At 31.6% G+C, this 19,895-nt stretch overlaps 1 protein-coding gene across 3 annotated transcripts in view; it reads right to left on the bottom strand.

Moving 5' to 3' along the window:
* Positions 1 to 508: 508 nt before the first annotated feature.
* The window catches only part of LOC106789170 (serine/threonine-protein kinase S6KL-like), a 42,482-nt gene continuing 23,095 nt past the window's right edge, over positions 509 to 19,895 (bottom strand). For all 3 annotated transcript variants that reach the window (XM_014753144.1, XM_014753143.1, XM_014753145.1), the window contains 2 exons: positions 1,231 to 1,455; positions 509 to 1,145 (listed from right to left, as the gene is read on the bottom strand). In XM_014753144.1, the coding sequence (XP_014608630.1) occupies positions 1,017 to 1,145; positions 1,231 to 1,455 (354 nt within the window). In that variant the 3' untranslated portion in view covers positions 509 to 1,016. The remainder of the gene's footprint in view (positions 1,146 to 1,230; positions 1,456 to 19,895) is intronic.

The following is a 19,895-nucleotide window of genomic DNA, read 5'->3' as shown; positions in this document are numbered from 1 at the left end:
GAAATTATGGAGTTTTATGTATTATAACATATTAAAAAAATACCCACCCAGAATTTTCTTATGAAAAAACACCTAGGGTTACATCAGAATTAATTACTAGAAAACGGGGAATTTTTTATAAGAAAATACCCCATTACATAAATTAACTATTGCTAGAGGTAGTAAACATTTTTGGAATGAAACATGAAAATCAAGAAAAGAGAAGGAATATCTGATTTACAGTGTATATGTAGATAAAAAAATCCTAGATTTGATAAAGTAACTAGAGATTTAATATAAGACACATCAATACCGTCAGCCAGTAAAAGGTACCATTGATGGGATAAAACATCTGCAACACTACCTACTACTCCACACCAAGTAACTGTTTTAATACCGAGTGAACATTTAATCACATATATTTCATTTATTTATATAATAAAAAGAATATATATATATATATATATATATATATAATAAAGATTTATATAATAAAAAGTAATGAAAATATGTTTATTGAACAAAGTTAGCATTCAATTTTTCCTTTTTTTTTCGTAGTATTAATTTAATGTTACTTATGCATATCTTCTGTCTGCTTATTTCAGATGGTTTATAAGTATTATTTTAAATTTGGAAGCTTTTTCATTACTTAAGAAAGAAATTTTAAGTTACGTGATAGCATTCAACGCGCGCGTGAATATTTCTGCAATCAATATTTTTCTTAACTTCTGACACTTATTGTTAGCTTAATCAGAAAGCACATATATTTTTGTTGATTATTATTGTCATAGCGAACATGATCCGATAATATAAGTTATATCAAGTTTTGTTCTTAATTATTTAGGTATTTTAACAAAACTTGCACAACCAAATACTTCAGTTTAGAACATTTTAAACTTACAATAACTTTTTTATAATACCATACTTGAAAAGCTATTGCGTATGATGTTTGATTTGAAGATGGTTCGATTAAACTATTATACCACATAATTGACATTTTCAGCTCGCAAATTAAATAGGCATATAACTAATGTTCCTCAATGTATTACTCCATTCATTCGGCGATTCCCAGCAACGAAATCAAAGTCAGCAAAATCGAAATGCATTTGTTGTGCATTTGAGGAATCATTTGAGTTCGATCGGCCCAATAACTTAAATGGAGATTTCTAGAAAACAATAAAACATTCAATAAATGAGGATAACAATGACGATTATTACATTCGTCAAAGAAATGACAAATTATTCAATTACTTTTTTATACATATAACTCTGCACGTTATGGCCCATATAAAAAGCTAGCGTTTGAAGGGTTAATATTGATTTAAGCCTCAATAATGGATCCGGTTGCAACAATCGTTTCAGAAGATCAATTGCAGCGGGAGAAAGTTTTGCATCGGGTGGTAATGTCCCAGGTGGAACCGGACAATTCTGTTCAGAACGATCTGAGAAAAGCTCGCAGGGTCCAATGGATGGATACTGAAACAAAACAAATACATATATATACATATGTTACGGTCAATGTATGTGTTCTGAGTATTGCATAGATTCCCAGAGTCAAATACCATTGTACAATATTTGTTAAGAGCATGAACCCCTCCTCTGGCCCTCAGAAAATTTTAATAATTATTAATCTATAAAATGTACTTCAGTGTGTTTGGAAAATGGTGGAGGGTTGGGGGTGATCAGACAAAAGAAAACTCAAGCTGTTGTAAGTGTAACAAATCTACGACAGGTGTATGAAAAGATTTTCACTTTCTCAAAGTGTCTGATTACAAGAACCCCCAATCTTTCAGATTAGAATTGAAATAATAACGCGAATTCAATTCTTTTATATATATATAATAATATTAAAGATATATTTATTATAAATATCAGCTTAATTTCTATTATAATATATCAATTTTCCGTTTTTCAATCTAAATCTCCTTTTCTAAAACTAAAATTGGAATAACATAAAATCTAAGTGGGAAAAGAAAAATTCGAATAAAATGAGACGTTTTTTTTTTCTTCTAATTCCTTCAATCACGACGAACGAAAAAAGTTCATTCGATTCTTCCTCGAGAAATTCAAGGGCCAAGGTTTTCTTTATCCTTTACCTTTTTCTTTTTTTTTTTTCTTTTTTGCGAGCACGTTCATAAATATTTGCGCACGCGAATAATGATGGAAGAGAGGGAAAGAGAGACAGAGAGAAAGAAAAGAACGTCGGTAAACTAGCTAAGCTATTACCAGTATGGATTCTATCGCATCAACAGAAGCAATGTGTACATAAGTATGGAAGTAAATACGTTCTCTACGATATACTATGAGACTAGCACATACATACGAGGAGGGTCAACGGCCACTCGCGACCCTCAACCTATTCGCACATTCGTGTCCCCTCCCCCCTTCAACTCTTCTCCTATAGTAACCTAATGCACATACACTAACACAATCCTCACGCAATCCTATACTTGGATCTACGGATTTTCTTTCGTTATAAACTCTGGTATATACCCTATTTTTTTCTTTTTTTCTGTCTATTGAAAAAAAAAACAACACAAACCTCACCTTTCCTATTATTTCATAACCATGTTATTTTAAGAATGAACAATAATAAAATGACGATTTGTTCTGAATTAATCAATAAAAATAAAAAATTATACAACCGATCGAGATATTGTGGGTGGAGAGGAGAGAGGGTGGGAGAATAATCGTGAATTTAATTTATTTAAAAGAATTACAACGTCTAATTGACGACATCAAGAAAAATAATATTGTAATAATATAGTTCTTTTTTTCTTTTTGTTGAATTTTTCTAAAATCTCTCAAGTCAATCGTAACGGGAAAGAGGACAGAATCATTTTTGTATAATACTTTAACAACTTCAAGGACATTGACAAATGTAAGAAGAATAATCACCGTGCGGTATTTCTCAAGAGATAAAAAAAAAAAGAAAAGAAAAATACATAAATCTTATTGTAACAAGTGGTACGATTTGGTAATATTTTATCAATATAAAAAAAAAAATAAAAACGTAAAATAATTGTATCTCTTTTTATAAAAATAAGAAAAATAATAAAAAATAAAAAAAAAAACAATAAAACAGTATACCAAGAAAGAATATATATGTATAAGGAAAGTAAATTAATGAATATAATTCTCCGCTTTTTGATAGAATAATTGAAGCTTCGCGAAATTGTCTTCTCTCATGCGATTCAATGAATTTTATCTTAAATCTACATTTTTACATGACTCCTTTTAAAAAAACCCTTCATCTCTTATCTGACAGAGCAACTTAACGCAAATGCAACGCAAATTCAACGCGTAATCTTTTAAAATGTGACGCGTACGAGAGATACGCGTGATATTCAATTATTTTCTAATCTAATGTGTGTGTGTGTATGATTTTTGGATATTAAGAAAAGAAGAAAAAAATGAAAGAAAAATCATCTTATTATAACGTTTGGGATCACATTGCAACGAAGAAGCAATTTTTTTTTTCTGTTTTCCATCGTTAATTCGTTTGATCATTGCGAATTTAATTGCTCATTAATCTTTCTCTCTCTCTCTCTCTCTCTCTCTCTCTCTCTCTCTATCTTTTTCTATACGACTTTATCATCTTTTACTTGGACATGTGTTTACCATCAACCTTCGCAACGATATAATGAGAGAAAGAGAAAAAGAAAAAGAAAAAGAAAAGGAAAAAGAAAAGAAGAAAAAAAAATAAGAAGGAGAAGAAGAAAAAACGCAGGAAGGAGATTCGATTCTCGACGGTGAACGGGACATTTCAATTTCCATCTCGACAAGGACCTTGACCGAGAATAACGGTACAACCATACACGATCGATCAGATATATGAATATCTATTAATGCTATAACGTATAATATTTCTTCTTCGTAATTTCTTTTTTCCTCAATTTTATTTTTATTTTTATTTTTATTTTGATCTCTTGGCGTTAATTATAAAAGCGAGGAATGTAGTTTTAATGGGGTTTCACATAAAAACAGATAAAGTTCTTTTTCTTTTTTTTTTTTATAATGCTTATGTATTCCGTGAAATGATTTTAATTTTACTAATTAATTATATATTATATTGTACACGTATATTCATTTATCATTGTAATTAAATACATATAAAAAGAATTTTGATTAAACTTGTTTAATTTAATGTAACATTTTCGGGGTCCTTTTTTTTTCAGTATCGAAGAAAAAATAAGCAAGGAACGCAAGGAACAAAAAAAAAGGATGGGATTTGTTTTTCTCTGTAACAACGAAGAATTATACGTTCGTTGCATTGTCGCAATATGGAAAGACACGAGAAAAACGAAATGGAAACTGGAGAAATATACGTTAAATAACCTAATCCTAGTTGGTTTCTATTATACGGTAAGTTGGATTACACGTTTGTCGATGAAACAACCGATGCCAAAATACGTAATGATGACAAATGTATATTGTTTTATGGAATAACGCACACGTTGATAATCCCAACAGGGATGACAGTCAATCATAAATCGTATTGTCTTTTTAACATAATTTCAACGAAAAGTATGGGTATACATTTGTGATTGGTATCGTTATTTATTTATTAATTACTTAACTTAATCACGAAAATCTGATTAACACTAAATCATGACCGATCATCAAATGAACGATTGTTAATTTCTTATGACAAAATTTCTTACAAGTTATTGCGTGGTATTTGGTAAATCAACAAATTCTTATTGCACAAATAGTATATTATTTTTTACTTTATATTTGATCCGTTGAAGTGTACGATAGAAATGAGTTTATTGTTTGGTGTTAAACTTTAGCATCCCCATTTTCATTTATAATTTATTTAAATTACCAAAATAATATGTTATGTTTATTACGAAACAATCTTACGAATCTGACTAATCAATATTGACGTATTACAAATTTACGAATGAAAGATATTCTTTTTTAAAAAGAAACGACGTTTAAACAAATCGAAAAAAGGTAACTTGGGACGAGGAAAAAAATATTAGTGTCGTCGAACTCGTCTTCTTCGAAACGATGATCATTTTCGTTCCTTTAACTATTCGTTGTCAAAAGAAGAGAAAGAAGTAAAAGTAGGAAGATGGAAGGAAGACACACGGAGAGAAAGAACGTGTGTGTATGTGTGTGTAAAGTTAGTAACACGTTATATGCTAAATAGGAATGTGTCGGTGTTTCGTATCCATAAATTCCAGTTTGAGAGTGAGAAAGAAAGAAAGAAAGAAAGAAAAAGATAGATAGATAAAAAGAGAGAGAAAGAAATAGCCAAGAACAGCAGTTAATTACTGAGTAAACTTTAAGTTCAACTATATACGTGAGGCCATTCATTTTAACATGAACGCATATGTAATAATATATGTGTATACATACACACGCGCGCGCGCGCACACACACGTATATACACGCATGCACGTGTTCCTCCCAAAGCGTGCATAATTTGCGAGCACTAGCTAAAAGTATAATCTTACGGGAAACATATGTCCTTGAAGAAGCTCTGAAGCTTGAAGCTTTCCGCTCGAGTGACTCTCCTACGTGAATATATATGTGTAGTTATAAGGTTCCCTTTTTTCCTGTAAAAATGAACCTATCAGGAACACGCTTTTTTCCCCTTTATATTGTAGAGAAAGAAATAAAGAATAAAAAGTTAATTGGTCAAGGATATTATCGAATCCTTTATCTTTTCTTATAAGTTAATTGATATTTATTTTGTTCGATCAGAATTTTACAGAGAATACTGGAACGTTTGTTAAGTTTTTTAAAAAACAAAAAAAAACAAGTATGTATGTATGTATATATATTATTATTATTGTATAATAAAGTATAAAATAAATTGTATTATATTATATTATATTATTTGGATGTGTCAAATGATGTTAAAATCTGTAAAGGAAAATATGCCTGGATCTTAATCGGTTTTAATTTGGAGAAAAGAAAAAAAAGAAAAGATAAAAACACGATTGAAGACTTTAAAGAGACAAATAAAACGGATGTCACGAAATCTAAAGGAAGCCCCAAGATAGACGACTCGTGCGTTCGTTCTCGCTCATTTATTGTTCGTCCGTGTGTGTCCCTTTCTTTTCTCTACTTGCGAGAATACTCGCTCGAAGATAAATACAACGAGGAATTTTTTCTTTTTCTTTTTTCATCTCCATTTTGTAGAATTCATCTAAGGTGATGAATATTCGGCCGAATACTTTTATCAATGAATGCAGATATATCATTTTACAATATGTAAAAAAGAATTAGGTTAGGTTATCTCGTAAAAAAATCATTTGGGTTTTTCCCGTTCGATCTTCTAGATATATTTTTCAAAGTATAGTTTCCTTATTACTTATACAGATTTCAGGAAACAATTTCATTATACAGATTGACGGATTTGATCTTAAAATATTTTCGGATTTATTCGTTACGTACATACCACCAAATTGCGTTAACTATTGGGCCTCAGGATTATGAATACAAATAGATTTAATTATATATATTCCTTTGTATAATAATAGTTTATTATATTTAATATCGAATTTTTATTTGTAAAGTCAGTAACATGTTCCATCATTCTCTATAAAGATTTGTTCTATTTTAGTTTTTATATGTTATTTCCACGTATGAATACCTAAATATTTAATCGTATTTGTTTTAGGGATGATAGTGTTGTTTAAAGTAACGGGAAAGAGGAAAATGGAAGTTGTACCATTTTTTAAGATGAATATGATATGCTAGAATTAATCAACATTCATCTTTATTTCCCATAGATTTAATCACCATTCGATTTTGATGATACATTGTTGGAGTAAAAAGTATGCTGATGTGGGTACTTTGCGAGAGGTTAGGACAACCTTGTTTTCTTCCGCAAAACGTGAATATTACAATAACATCAAATTTTTAATACGTATTTTTGATCGCAATGTATACACGTGTGCCCATAATTATGAATAGTGTTCTAAAAATCTAAAAATTAATAAACATGTACTGGAAATTTCCGATGTTGTCCGAAAAGAGAGGATTTCCCTTTAAAGTATGACAACGTGTTACATGCATACATTGTTTCTATTAGGGTGAATCAATAGTTCGTGCATTTAGTATATTGAAACTTTAGTTTGAAACCGCATAATGGATTGTATTGTTTTTTTTTTTTGGTAAAATTTACATTGGAAATAATAATAAAAAAAAAAAAATCCCACGAACTTTTGGTTCACCCTTGCATATATATTTTTAAAGGATTACATTTGAAACAACTAAATGAATTCTTAGAATAGTATAGAATAAAAAAAAATAAAGATAGGAAGAAGAAGTATTAGAATGAAGTAAAGAAGAAACGGTAGGATCAGTTGTGTTACAATGTTAGCAAAACTTGTTTCTTGTTGCGGTGCATCGACCAGAAGGAGGCATCGTCCGGTTCTATTCCTGGCACGATGACGAGCTTTTTCAAGAAGTCGTAGGATCGACGACATCGAGCTAGAATCTACAAATAGCAATCGACGATTACGAATCCATCAACGAGGTTGGCGCCGAAGGCGGAGTCCTTGTCAGGAATTCTCCCGAGCGCACGATCGATCAATCGATCGGGACGCGAAAGAACGGGGAGAAAGAGATAGAAGAAAAAAGAAAAAAGAAAAAAAAACAAAATAGTCAAGACGAGAACGGGGACAACGACTTCTTCTTCTTCTCCTATTAAAATTTGATTATCAAATCTGATTGATCAAAATAACGGGCTAATCCTTTTGATTAATAAATTTCAAATAATTAGCAATTTCGATCTATGAGATACTGCACGAGGAAAAAATTTATATCCTCGGGCACCATAAGTTTGAATATAATTAACAAATTTATTTATCTCGATGAACTGTTAAACGTCGAGCTTCATGGAAATCATGTATATTAATGAGCTTGTGTTTTGGATCAATTTTTTTTTCCGTGATCATGATTTAAAAAATATTAAAAGGTTTTTATATACAGGATCTTATATAAAACATCATGATGATTGTGTTGGAATTTAGGAAACTTTTTACTAACGATTCGTATACGCATAACACGTTGTCATACTTTAAAGGGGAATCCTCTCATTTCGTACAGCACCAGGGAAATTCCCAGCACATGTTTATTAATTACTAGTTATCCCTAGATAAAACACGCGCCATCTACATTACATTGGCGCATTGATTTAGCACCAAATTTAACCACAAAATAATGAATAAAAGAGCAAACATTTTATCGAAATACTTTTATAATTAATTAATGAACATTAACTTTTTCTTTATTTAACGAAACTAAAGAAAAAAGTTTCTTTTCTTGAATAACTTGTCATTAACCTCTTACCGTAGTACTTTTATTTCGACAAAAATCCGTACTTAAGCACGTGACGTCTTTACGTTTGGCCCACATTTGTTTTCACGAGTCAGATTCGTGAAAATACGACAAGGGTTTAAATAGAATCCGGAAAAAGTAAATTTAATATTATATTACATTATATATAGTTTAAAAAATTAAAAAATTATATATTAAAAAGAAAATCGAGTTTACACGAGCATAATGATAAAAAGAATCAAAAGGGTTATGAAAGAGGCGTGGAAGAAAGAGGAAGAACATCCTAGTACGTATTCAGCAGCACATGGCAGATATTAACTTCCCATTAACCGTGGGGTTTGCCATTAGAGAGAAATCCGGTACGATGAGCCGACTTTGCTGGCGCCAGGAATAATCGCCATCAAGTATTAGCAACCGCTCGTACAATCCTTAAGCTGCAACGATTCCTCCTCCTGTAGCTATTTATAAACCTGCCCTGCCCTGTAGCCGCAGGTAAACTTGAAACGTTGCTTACGAACCAGGGCAAATAAAACCCTTTTGGTTCGTTTCCCATGATGAGATGTCCAGAAGATGTTCAATCGTTTTACCTTCAATTTCTATTTTATTCAAGAGACTCTAAATCATTATGGGATGAATATTATAAAATTGATTATAGTATAAAACCGATCTACTTTTAGTTTAATTATTATATCATTCTGTGTATACAGAACAGTTGTGAAAATAATAATCTAAATGATTACGAATGCATGGGTTACGATCAGAACAACAACAACAACAACAATTATGACCATTTGTCGGGATTTTATATTAAATCTAATGTAAAATAATATAACATCGAGAACTGTGTAGAGATTGATGTTGATAATTTACAGTATACTTAACAACTCTTATAACGCTCTCGTGCGTATAGTAATTTAAGATTTATAAATAGCATATACGCATAGGTGAAACGAGTTCATCATTCGTAGCTATGTAAAAGATGCATACCTACATTACACCATCATACGTAAAACGTATTTAAAGGAAGAACCAGGCTTACAGAATAATTACACCAAAGCAAAGACTAGCGTTTATCCTCGTGCTTCCCTTGTTTAATACTATTCGTGAGAAAATCCAAAGAACATATCCGTTTAAAACGAGACACGGCATGAATCTCGTGGTGGCATGGATTATACATATTTAAGAATTATACACTCGGCTCGGCTAGCATTGGTGGTAAAATCTAAAGAATTTAGAAAAGAAAGGGGAGGGGGAGGGGGTGAGGAGGAGGGAAAAAGAAGAAATCATCTAAGGCTGATCTAGAACTTGTTTATCCTCTTCTCTCGTCATCGTATATGGAGTGAAAAGTTAAACTTGATTTTGCTCTATAAAAAGAAAAAACAAAAAAAAAAGGAAAAATGGCAATTTAGAAAAACGAAGAATATAAAAAAGAGGGTAGGGGTAAGGGTAAGTAGTTTAGGGGTGGGAAGTGATGGGTTAGAAGAAGAATAAAAAGTAAATGACGGAAAAATAAATGGCATTTAAATAACTATCTTTGAAATATATTTCATAGCTTTCTGAAGGTACAAACAACAAGGAAGGTACGACTAATGTTGTACTAACTTGGTTGACTATCGTTACCCTACGGATACGTAGAAGGTGCAGGGACATAGGCACGCAGATCGCGATTAATGCACGCGATCTATAAATGGATCTGCTTGCGGAGAGGTGGTGGTGTTGGTGTTGGTGATGGTGGTGGCAGCAAAGTGCGGTGGCGACGAAGGAGGTGTATTTTACCGAAGGGGTCTTTGCTGGTGCTGCACGCGAGCGAGAACCATCCTTTCCTTCCTTTGCTTTAGTAAGAGAGAAAGGGACACGAAAAAATAGGGGAAGGAGGATGGACTGGTTCGAGTTGGATGCCTTCACGAGCATCGCCATCGAGTTTTTGCAATGTCGAAGAAGATACGCGTAGGGAATAATAGAATATTATTCAGCTTTACTAGATCCCAATCAAATATTTGAAACAACATCCCGGGCCCGATTATAACAATTCTAATTTTATTTATAAGGAAATTTACCAAAACAAACAAAAATAGACCTTAATAAATACTTAGATCATTAAAGAAAGAAAAATTCTGATGACCAACAATACGATAAATCTTAAATCCTTATACTGTTATCTATGAATTATGATAATAAAATTTACTTTTTCTCACGCAGACGTAGAAAATTAACAAATAGCAGGGTACCATTAACGAGCTTAAGAAAAAGCAGATATAATTGATTCTGGTTTTTTTAAACATCATTTACTTCTATCCGTTAAGAACTTCGATGCCGAAGATACTGAGTTTATCATTCTAGAAATCTCATAACTTGTTTTTTTCTTTATTTCTTCATCTTCATCTTCTTCTTCTTCTTCTTCTTCTTCTTCTTCTTCTTCTTCTTCTTCTTCTTCTTCTTCTTCTTCTTCTTCTTCTTCTTCTTCTGTATCTTTTCGAGAGAGAAAGAGAGTTTTCTCGTTATACGAGTAAAAAGATTCTCGAAGAATAATCATCAATACGAAATCGAACCAAGGTAGTTAATTCCAACAAAGACGATTCGTTCCGATTTCTACTAAAGATAAGGGAACAAACTTATGTACGTATCGAGGTTTACTTCGGGTTTGCGCATTCAACGTACGTCCAACGTGCGTTGTTTCTTCCCTCGTGTATTAGTGTATGGCGCACCTTGTCCGTGGACATCATTACGGGAGGTAGCATTTCTCTTCTCTTCTCTTTTCTTTTTCCACGATCGTTGAATGCCAGTAGTTTATTTATATACGCCTGGTAGATACGTGAAAAGATGACCGATCATTTTCATCTTGATATCATTAGTATTTTTCAATGTTTCATGATATTTCCAAGATGATTCAATGAATTTTAGCCACCACGAAAGGAAAATCATTTAAATATGGGGATGATTGTCAAATATTATTAGGCTGAATCAAAGAAGTTCGTGCAGTTTTTTGTTTTTTTTATTTTATATTAATATTTCCATAGTATATTTTACTAAAAACAATTTATTATGCAATTTAGAACATGATAAATGCACGAACTTTTGGTTCACCCTAATATTAACAATAACCGAGAACCCAGACGGATTACTCTAAAAGGGTTGCCACGAACAATGTCGTAATTTAAAGACCAAACAACACTAACAATAACAACGACGACGCTCGAAATTCATGGTTCCAAGCACACTACATCACTATGGTGTATTAGACGACTCAAGTTATTACTGGTTTAGGATCTTCTTATTCTTATTATTCTTCTTTTTCGCTCGCATCTCTGGACCCCAAGGCTCCAAAAACTCGTTAACTGTTGGTACAAAGAGATGAAAGAAGAAAAAAAACTAAAGAAAGAGATTCACGCCCGAGAGTAGACTCGTGTGTTTGAGACAAAAAAATAAAACAAGAACGAAAAAGAAAGTAAAAGAAAAATCACGATGCAAAGTGGAGTGGAGTGGGGAGTAGGGGCTGGGGGGTTGGAAGGGAAAGAGAGGGAAGAAAAAAAAAGTGAGAAAATAAAAATGAGTCGAACGAAAACGTTTCGAATACGATTAGAGAGAAGACCCGATGAATAAATGCTTCAGGACTATTCTTAAAGTAATCCTTTTTTCTGACCGGTTGGCAGGAGTCTTCGAAAGCCTGCACCTTCGTCTTCGATCGCTGCCACGAAAGGGATATAAGAAGAAGAAGAAGAAGAAGAAGAAGAGAAGGGAATGAAGGGAACGAAGGGAACCGAGTGGATAGGTCGCTGAACTTGGCTCGAAAGAGGTAAAACCTCGAAGGACGAAGCTCCTGGACACACGGTGGTGCTGTTGCTGTTACTGCTGCTGCTGCTGCTGCGAATACAATCCTCCTCTTCTTCGTCTTCTTCTTCTTCTTCGTTGTCCATTCGTTCTCGTACCTTCAAGCCTTACCTGGCCGCTTTTAACTCGTCCTCTTCTCAATCCTCTTGCTGGTTACCACCATATAGGGAGATTCGCGCCGATACGGTTGCTGAACACCGCGCAAAAAGCCAAACCTGCTTCACCAGCCCGAGAGAGGAACCTCTTTCCCCCTTCTCATCCTACCCCTCCCCCTGCTCCTCCTACATTTTCCTCTTCTTCGTCTTCTTTTGACTTTGGTCCTTTTTCCCTTAGAATGCTGTTGCTGTTGCTGTTTCATCCTCCACGGTCCTCGTCATTAACTTCCCTTACTACTATTTTCTCTACTCTTTCGTTTATCTTCTTCTTCTTCTTCTTCTTTTCTGTTCTTCTTTTTCTTTTTCTTCTTTTCCTTTTTCTTTTTCTTCTTTTTCTTTTTCTTTTTCTTCTTGTTCTTGTTCTTCTTCTTTGTCCTTTTATTTTTTTTTTATTTTTCTTCTTCTTCCTTTGCTTTTTTTTATTATAAAATACCATTGGCCTGGGGACCTTGAAAGTAATGTAGGTATTACTTTGCGCGAATCACGTCCTTGACCCATGAAAGGATCTGACGCGTTTCTAACCTACTTTTTACTGACAAATTTTTATTCTTATTTACCGATCTCATTCGATTTACGTGACTTTCGGATTATCCATTATTGGAATTAATCGTTCAATAAGGAACATAAAGTTTTTTTTCTTTATTATAAAATATACAAGTTTATCCTCCTACAATATGGTTTCGTTATAACACGATTCATAAATTGCAAGGAATCCTACAGTAACATGGTTTTGCTTTAAAACGATAAGAAAAATTCTGAAAAAACCCAATGTACGACACTTGTACTTCTACAATATAAAATATAACACAGATTTTTATTTAATATATTTTTAAAAAAATCATTCATTCCCTGAGTCTCATAAATAACACGATTTCACACAATACCGTATATATACGTATTCTATATAATTCTATTAATTATCTTAAAATAACGAAACACCAAAACATTATAACGTCAAGTAATCATGATTGAAGTCAATTGAATTATTAACCCCCTAATTCTTTTTTTTTAGATATACTAACTATAAGAAAGAGGGGGAGGAGGAAACGAATGTTAAATCATTGGATAGGATTCATTCCTTTAAAAATGAATCGAGTTCAAGACTCGTGATACGCTGTCGAAGGATTAGGTGAGGTAAATGAGATATAAAAGAAGGAAGACAGAAGGAAGGAAGGAGGATGATGATGAAAATCAAAGACGATCAAACAGTCGGGCGGGGTGGGAAGGGGACGGGAAGAGGGGCGGATTGAAAAGAAGATGGTCGACGTGTTCTCGAGACACGTCGAAGCAGCTAATTTAGAGACTGGCGCCAGGTTCTACGGTCGTTCGTGCTAGCACCCGTTAATCCTGCCGACAGGTAAGTCAGCCAGCTAGCCAGCCGTCCTCTTATTTTTCTTCCTATTCCTCCTTCTTCGGCATAGAAAAGAAAAAAAAAAATAATAATAAATAAAAGTACAAACCGAGCCCGGCAACTACTAACATCACCGGGCACTCCCAGTTTATGCTTCTTCGCGATTCCACCAACGAACGTGGCACGTTCGTCTCGTATTTATCCTATCCCACTTTCATTCTATTGGCTCGCGAGCTTATTCGCTAAGAAAAAATAATAAAACTCAATAATCTAGATGATGATGATGATGATGATGATGATGATGATAATAATATGTTTTTTTTTTACAAACTCGATACGATTTTCTATTATATTAATAAAGTTATATAAAGAACAATAATCTGGATGATGATGATGATGTGTTTTTTTTTTGTAAATTTGATACGATTTTAATAAAGTTATACAAGGAATAATTGAATATATATATATATTCAAACGAATAAGAACAAAATAAACATTTTGAAATAATATTATTATTGGATTAAGAATAATTATTATATTCTTATTATATTATTACGATTCCGTTCTCTTTCCGAATATATTAATAATAAAATTTATTACAAACACGTTTATAATAAATACAATGAATAGAAACAAATGATTCATAACTAACGTTTTTCCTGTTTTACTTATCGTTAGAAATATCTCGTCGTATTTTGCGCATAATAATAAAAAGAAGGAAGAGCGTAAAAACGTATACGTAAGTAAATCTCGTTAAGAATTGACGATTATTGTGTCCTTCCTACTGACGAGTCATCAAATTCTAAAGAAATGTGAATCACGAATAAAACGCGACAAACAAATATAAATTCGTTGGAACGATTAAATATACAATTACGTATACTACGATTAATTCTAAACACGCTCTATAAAATTATATTATTATTATTATTATTATTATTATTATTATTATTATTATTATTATTATTATCGACAAAACGTAAGAGAGAAGTTGCAAAACTCTCCGATAACGTAAGAAAAAACTGGTGTGTGTATTTATGTACGCACGTAAGAAATTACACTTCTTTAGCGTACCAAAACGAATATAACCTCAAAAATAACTTCAATTTGCGCGCGCATCGTAATAAATATCGAACAACTTCGTGGTGTAGATTTTTCGGTCGCATCTAACTTCACACTTTTCAAAACGCGCGCCAAAAGAAGTATAACTTGAAAAATAAATCGGATTATCCAACAACGAGTCTTCCATTAATTCATAACAATGATCAATAAAATATAATAATAACAATAATTATAAAAGAAAAAAAGGAATCTTTTCTAAACCAACATTTTAAAACAAATCTTAATTCTCTTCCTACGTTTCACCAATCGGTGAACTCGTCATCTCATCTCTCTTCTCCCTTTCGTTTTTTTTCTTCTCCTTTCTTTCTTTCTTTCCGTTCATGCAACAGGGCGACGAGTTGAAGAATAATGGCGTTAAAGGCGAATGCCGCGGGAATATCACGATAATCGTCCGAATGATGGATAATGATCGGCGCGGCTGCCTTTCGCGCCCGCTTGACACAACCCTTCCCCCCCGTACACCCCCACCGTCAACCCCATAGCTAGAGCTGCTAAGCCTCCTGATTCGTACTCCCCCTAACCCCCTAACCCCTGCCCATCCCAACACGTCGCACGACTCCCTTCTTCTCTTCTTCTTCTTCTTCTTTTTCTTTTTATTTTTATTTTTCTTTTTCTCGTCACCGACACATCGTCACGCTTCGTCAAGACCGCTTATTCAATTGAATTCAATGCTACCACGGACCATTACGGAAATTGACTTCGAGAACTTTCTTTCGGGCATCCGTCTCATTGGACAGACGCTACTTCCGCCGAACTCATAAGAAAGAGTTAGGAAATAAGAAGGTGAGAAGTGTAATGACGTACGACATATTTTCGTTTTATAAACGAGTTATTACGTATTCATTTATAGATAAATAGATAGTAGTAATAGTAGTAATATATTTTGTTGTTTATTTTAAATATGTATAATATATATTTCAGTATTTAACAATTGTATACAGATCTTTTCTATAATTACATACATACCTTCTTTCTAAATATATTTCAATATTTATAATAATTACATATCCAACAAAAATTCAATTCTAATATCCATTTTCTTTTCATAACTAATTGACAATCAACGATCATTTATACTTCAGAATAATAATCATTAAATTCAAGTATATACATTTATATTATAAATTTATAATCCCTTCCTTCAGTATACTTAAAATATATTTTAGTAATCGAACGATTAATTATTCAATTAAAATATCAATTATTATTATTTTTTTTTTTTTTTCAATAACAAATTAGCCTCTATCACAAACGATCTTATTTACTATTTATGATAATAGAAATTATTAAAAATTGAAGTATAACACACAATTATTCGATTAAATGATGGGTTATCGTTTTAATTACTTACGCGTTTTAATTTGTATTTATCTCTCATTTTTGTCTACCAAGAATATTCCTTCTCTTTCTCTCTTTCTTTTCTCTATAATCAGTATCGCTCATCGCATTATTTTTCCCTGAATTGACGTACCCTCATCACGTATCATCGATAAACGAGTAGACGACGACGACCAAGACAAAGACAAAGACAAAGACGAAAACAACGACGGCGTGGTTTCTCTCTCTCTCTCTCCCTCTCTCTCTCTTCCTTTTTGTTTCTTTTTTCATTAATTCTTTTTCTTTTCTTTTCTTTTCTTTTCTTTTCTTTTTTTTTTCTTTTTCCGGCAACGCAGAGGAGGAGCGTGCGCGATTACCGACATTGAAAAAAACCGACATCGTCAAGAGAAAACGTCGTCCATTGTATTTCGTACTTCGCACTTTGACTACCAATATATATAAAGTTATTCGAGCCTAAGTCGTGTCTGAAACGTATTACTACGTCGTTCATTAATGACGATTATCCTTGAAAATTCGAACGCATAATGTAATACTTCTTTAAATGTGTCTATTTCAAATATAATTATCCAACGTTAATTATTTATTATTTATTTAATACGATATATAATTTTAAAAATTAATATTACATCATATTACCCTAACAGAGGGAATAAGAGAGAATAAATATCGATAAATATCGTATCGTATAGGAAAATATATTTCATTGTTTTTTTGTTTTTTTTTTTAATATTTTTATTTATTGAGAAGAAAATAAAAAAAAAAAAACAAGCCGAGGCGATAATTTTGGTCCATTTTTGTTGTTGTTATCGATACATTCATGAAAAATGAGATACTTATGTATCATTTATACGTATGTATCATTTATGTACACACATATATATATATATATTTAAATACATACGGTATGATATTATAATTAACACAAATATATATTTCATATTTTTCTTTAACGTTTATATTATTTCTTCGTTTCTTTTTTCCAATTATTTTTTCCCAAACCTTTTTTTCCATGCAACCCACTGTGTATGTGTAAAAACTTTTAAAAAATCTAATCGTAAGTTGTTTTTAGTCAGACGTGTTAGAGAAACAGGTGTTACATACTTATTAGCATACTTTTCATAATTGACACTAGGCAAGGTTGAACGTTAGAAGATAAAGATTCTAATGTTCTTAGTCGTTAGTTTTATTTTTTCTTTTTCTTTTTTTTTTTTCCAATTATTATATACCGATGGTCAAACAAAACTCGAAACGTTCTTATAGTCATTTTCCAAAATATAGAAACGAACAAAAACATTTATTATTTTATCCGATCGAAAAAAAAAAAATTGGAAAAAAAAGAAAACTATCATTTAACGTATTACTTTTATGTTTTTTTCTTTTTCTAGATAAATCACGTATTTTTGCAACTACGATAAATTAAAATATAAAATCGAATTGTAATAATTAAAAATGTGACTGTGTGTATGTGTGTGTGTGTGTGTGATATGATTCCGTACACGATTGTAACAAGTGTCTGTCCGTTCGTATGTCTGTCCGAGTATCCGTCCTACCTTAAAGGACATCAAGTATGGAATATATCGTTTATCAAATGACAATAATGATGATGATGATGATGATGATGATGATGATGATTTAACTTCTCTTCTTCGTTCGTTCGTTCGTTCGTTCGTTCATTCGTTCTTTCCTCGAGAAGTCATACTAAAAATATTAACGATCTCGTGCGTGTACACGGCACGGCACGGCACGGTACGGACGCACGGTACGGATGGACAGACGGACGAACGAATGGATGAACGCACGCACTGTTCCTCACGTCAATCTTTCCGGGCACATTTTTTTTCATTTTTCTTATTTTCTCTATTTTCTTTTTATTTTACGAGAATATGTGATAAACGTTCGATAAATAGCCCATAAATTATTATATGATTTTACCCCAAACCGAAATCTTAAACGAATTATTTATATTGTAGAATAAAATTAATAATTGTAATATATTTATATATATATATATATATATATATATATACATACAGAGGATGTTCCACATAACTTTAGTCACGATTTTTTAGTTACTTGTGACAATCTGACAAAAAAATACTTTTAACAAAAGTTAATCTGTTTTTGATTGACTATACATAGCAATAAAAAAAACTTCGGTAAAAAAAAGTATTTGAAAAGTTTCGGTAAATATTTTTTATACTAAAAATAAATAAATTTTAATAAAACTTATATTAAATTAAAGTACACTCTTTTGTCTACGCGTAGAATACCTTATTGAGTTATAAATCGATCTGCAAAGGTTCATAAAATGTCTGAAAATGCAATGCTGTAAATTGTGCATCTTTGCAATTTCTTTGGAAAGTTTCGGTAAATATTTTTTATACTAAAAGTAAATAGATTTTAATGATTTTTATATTAAATTAAAGTACACTCTTTTGTCTACGTGTAGAATACTTATATATATATATTTTTTTTATTTATTATATATTAATATATATAAAATGGTTATATCAATGCATACAAAATAAACGTATGGAATTTGTAACAAATATTTGATAGTAGTATCAGTTAGGAAAATTTTCAATACAATCCGTAGCGTGATATTTGTTAGCCGTTGCTCGAAAGATTATGGGGTCCCCATTGCTTAATTTGTTGACACCACTGAAGAAGACCCTCCCAACATCGAATAGGGATGATTACATACATGAGGAGAAAGAGAGTGGGGGAATGTAATATGATCAAAGGTTTACATTCGTCATGAACGAAGGGTCTAAAGTATTATCAATGGAATAGTACTAGAACGATAACGAGAACACAAAATTTATTCCCACGAAGATAATCATTGGTAGAAGACAAATTTTTCCATAAAATAAAGGAATTTTCCCTTTACAAATGTGTAAAGTATAAAATATAGATAAGTAGTACGTAATAAAAATCGAATAAATTTCTAATGATTTTTGATTATTAAAGCTCGGACAGTATTTTAAATTAAAAAACATAGATTATTAAAAAGAAAAAAAAAAGATGGAGTGTATATTATTCGACAAAGAATTAATAAACTTACGAGTTTATTTTAGCCTTTCCTTGTCTATAATTTTTGAATAAAAATATAAAATTGAATATATTAATAAATTCCTATATATATTTCTTATATTTATATATTTAGATTAAAATATATATATATATTATATATATTAATAAATTAAATAATATATTTATATAATAATAGAAAAATATTATAAATATTAATGAAAGAAAATCTATTATGTATATATATATATATATTTTCTCTCTTTCTATCTATCAATATCATTAACATAATTCTTGACAAATGTTGACAAAGCAATATACATATCGTAGAATATTCGTTGGAAAGTGTTCGATCTAACGTGTGTCTTTTCTGATAATTGAGTTGACAAAACTCACAATCAGAGATGAACGATATGAAAGAGAATCATACTTTCGAAATTCGTGTCATTTTTGCATAATACAAAATGGGATACTTGCAAAGTAAAATTAAATATTTGACAAAGTCAATCGAAACGTTACACACACACACACACATACGCTTTGTCGTTCTTATTGCGTAATAACGTGTTAAGAGTTGCGTGCTTACGAAAATTAATATAACAAACAAAGAATTCGATTCAGTGTAAATACGTACCAAATCTACATATATATATATAATCAATAGGAATTATTTCAAAAGTCTAATTATACGATAATTTATTTTTTTTTCCAAAGAATAATTGAACAATTGATTTTATTCCTGACATTTCCTGGCACCGATTTTATTAACAATATATATATTAGAATAGAGA

The sequence above is a fragment of the Polistes canadensis genome, unplaced genomic scaffold (assembly GCF_001313835.1).
Source record: "Polistes canadensis isolate GaletaPanama2010 unplaced genomic scaffold, ASM131383v1 scaffold_166, whole genome shotgun sequence".
NCBI lineage: Eukaryota > Metazoa > Arthropoda > Insecta > Hymenoptera > Vespidae > Polistes > Polistes canadensis.
Note: the sequence above shows the minus strand (reverse complement) of the source record. Positions and strands in the feature narration are given on the sequence as shown.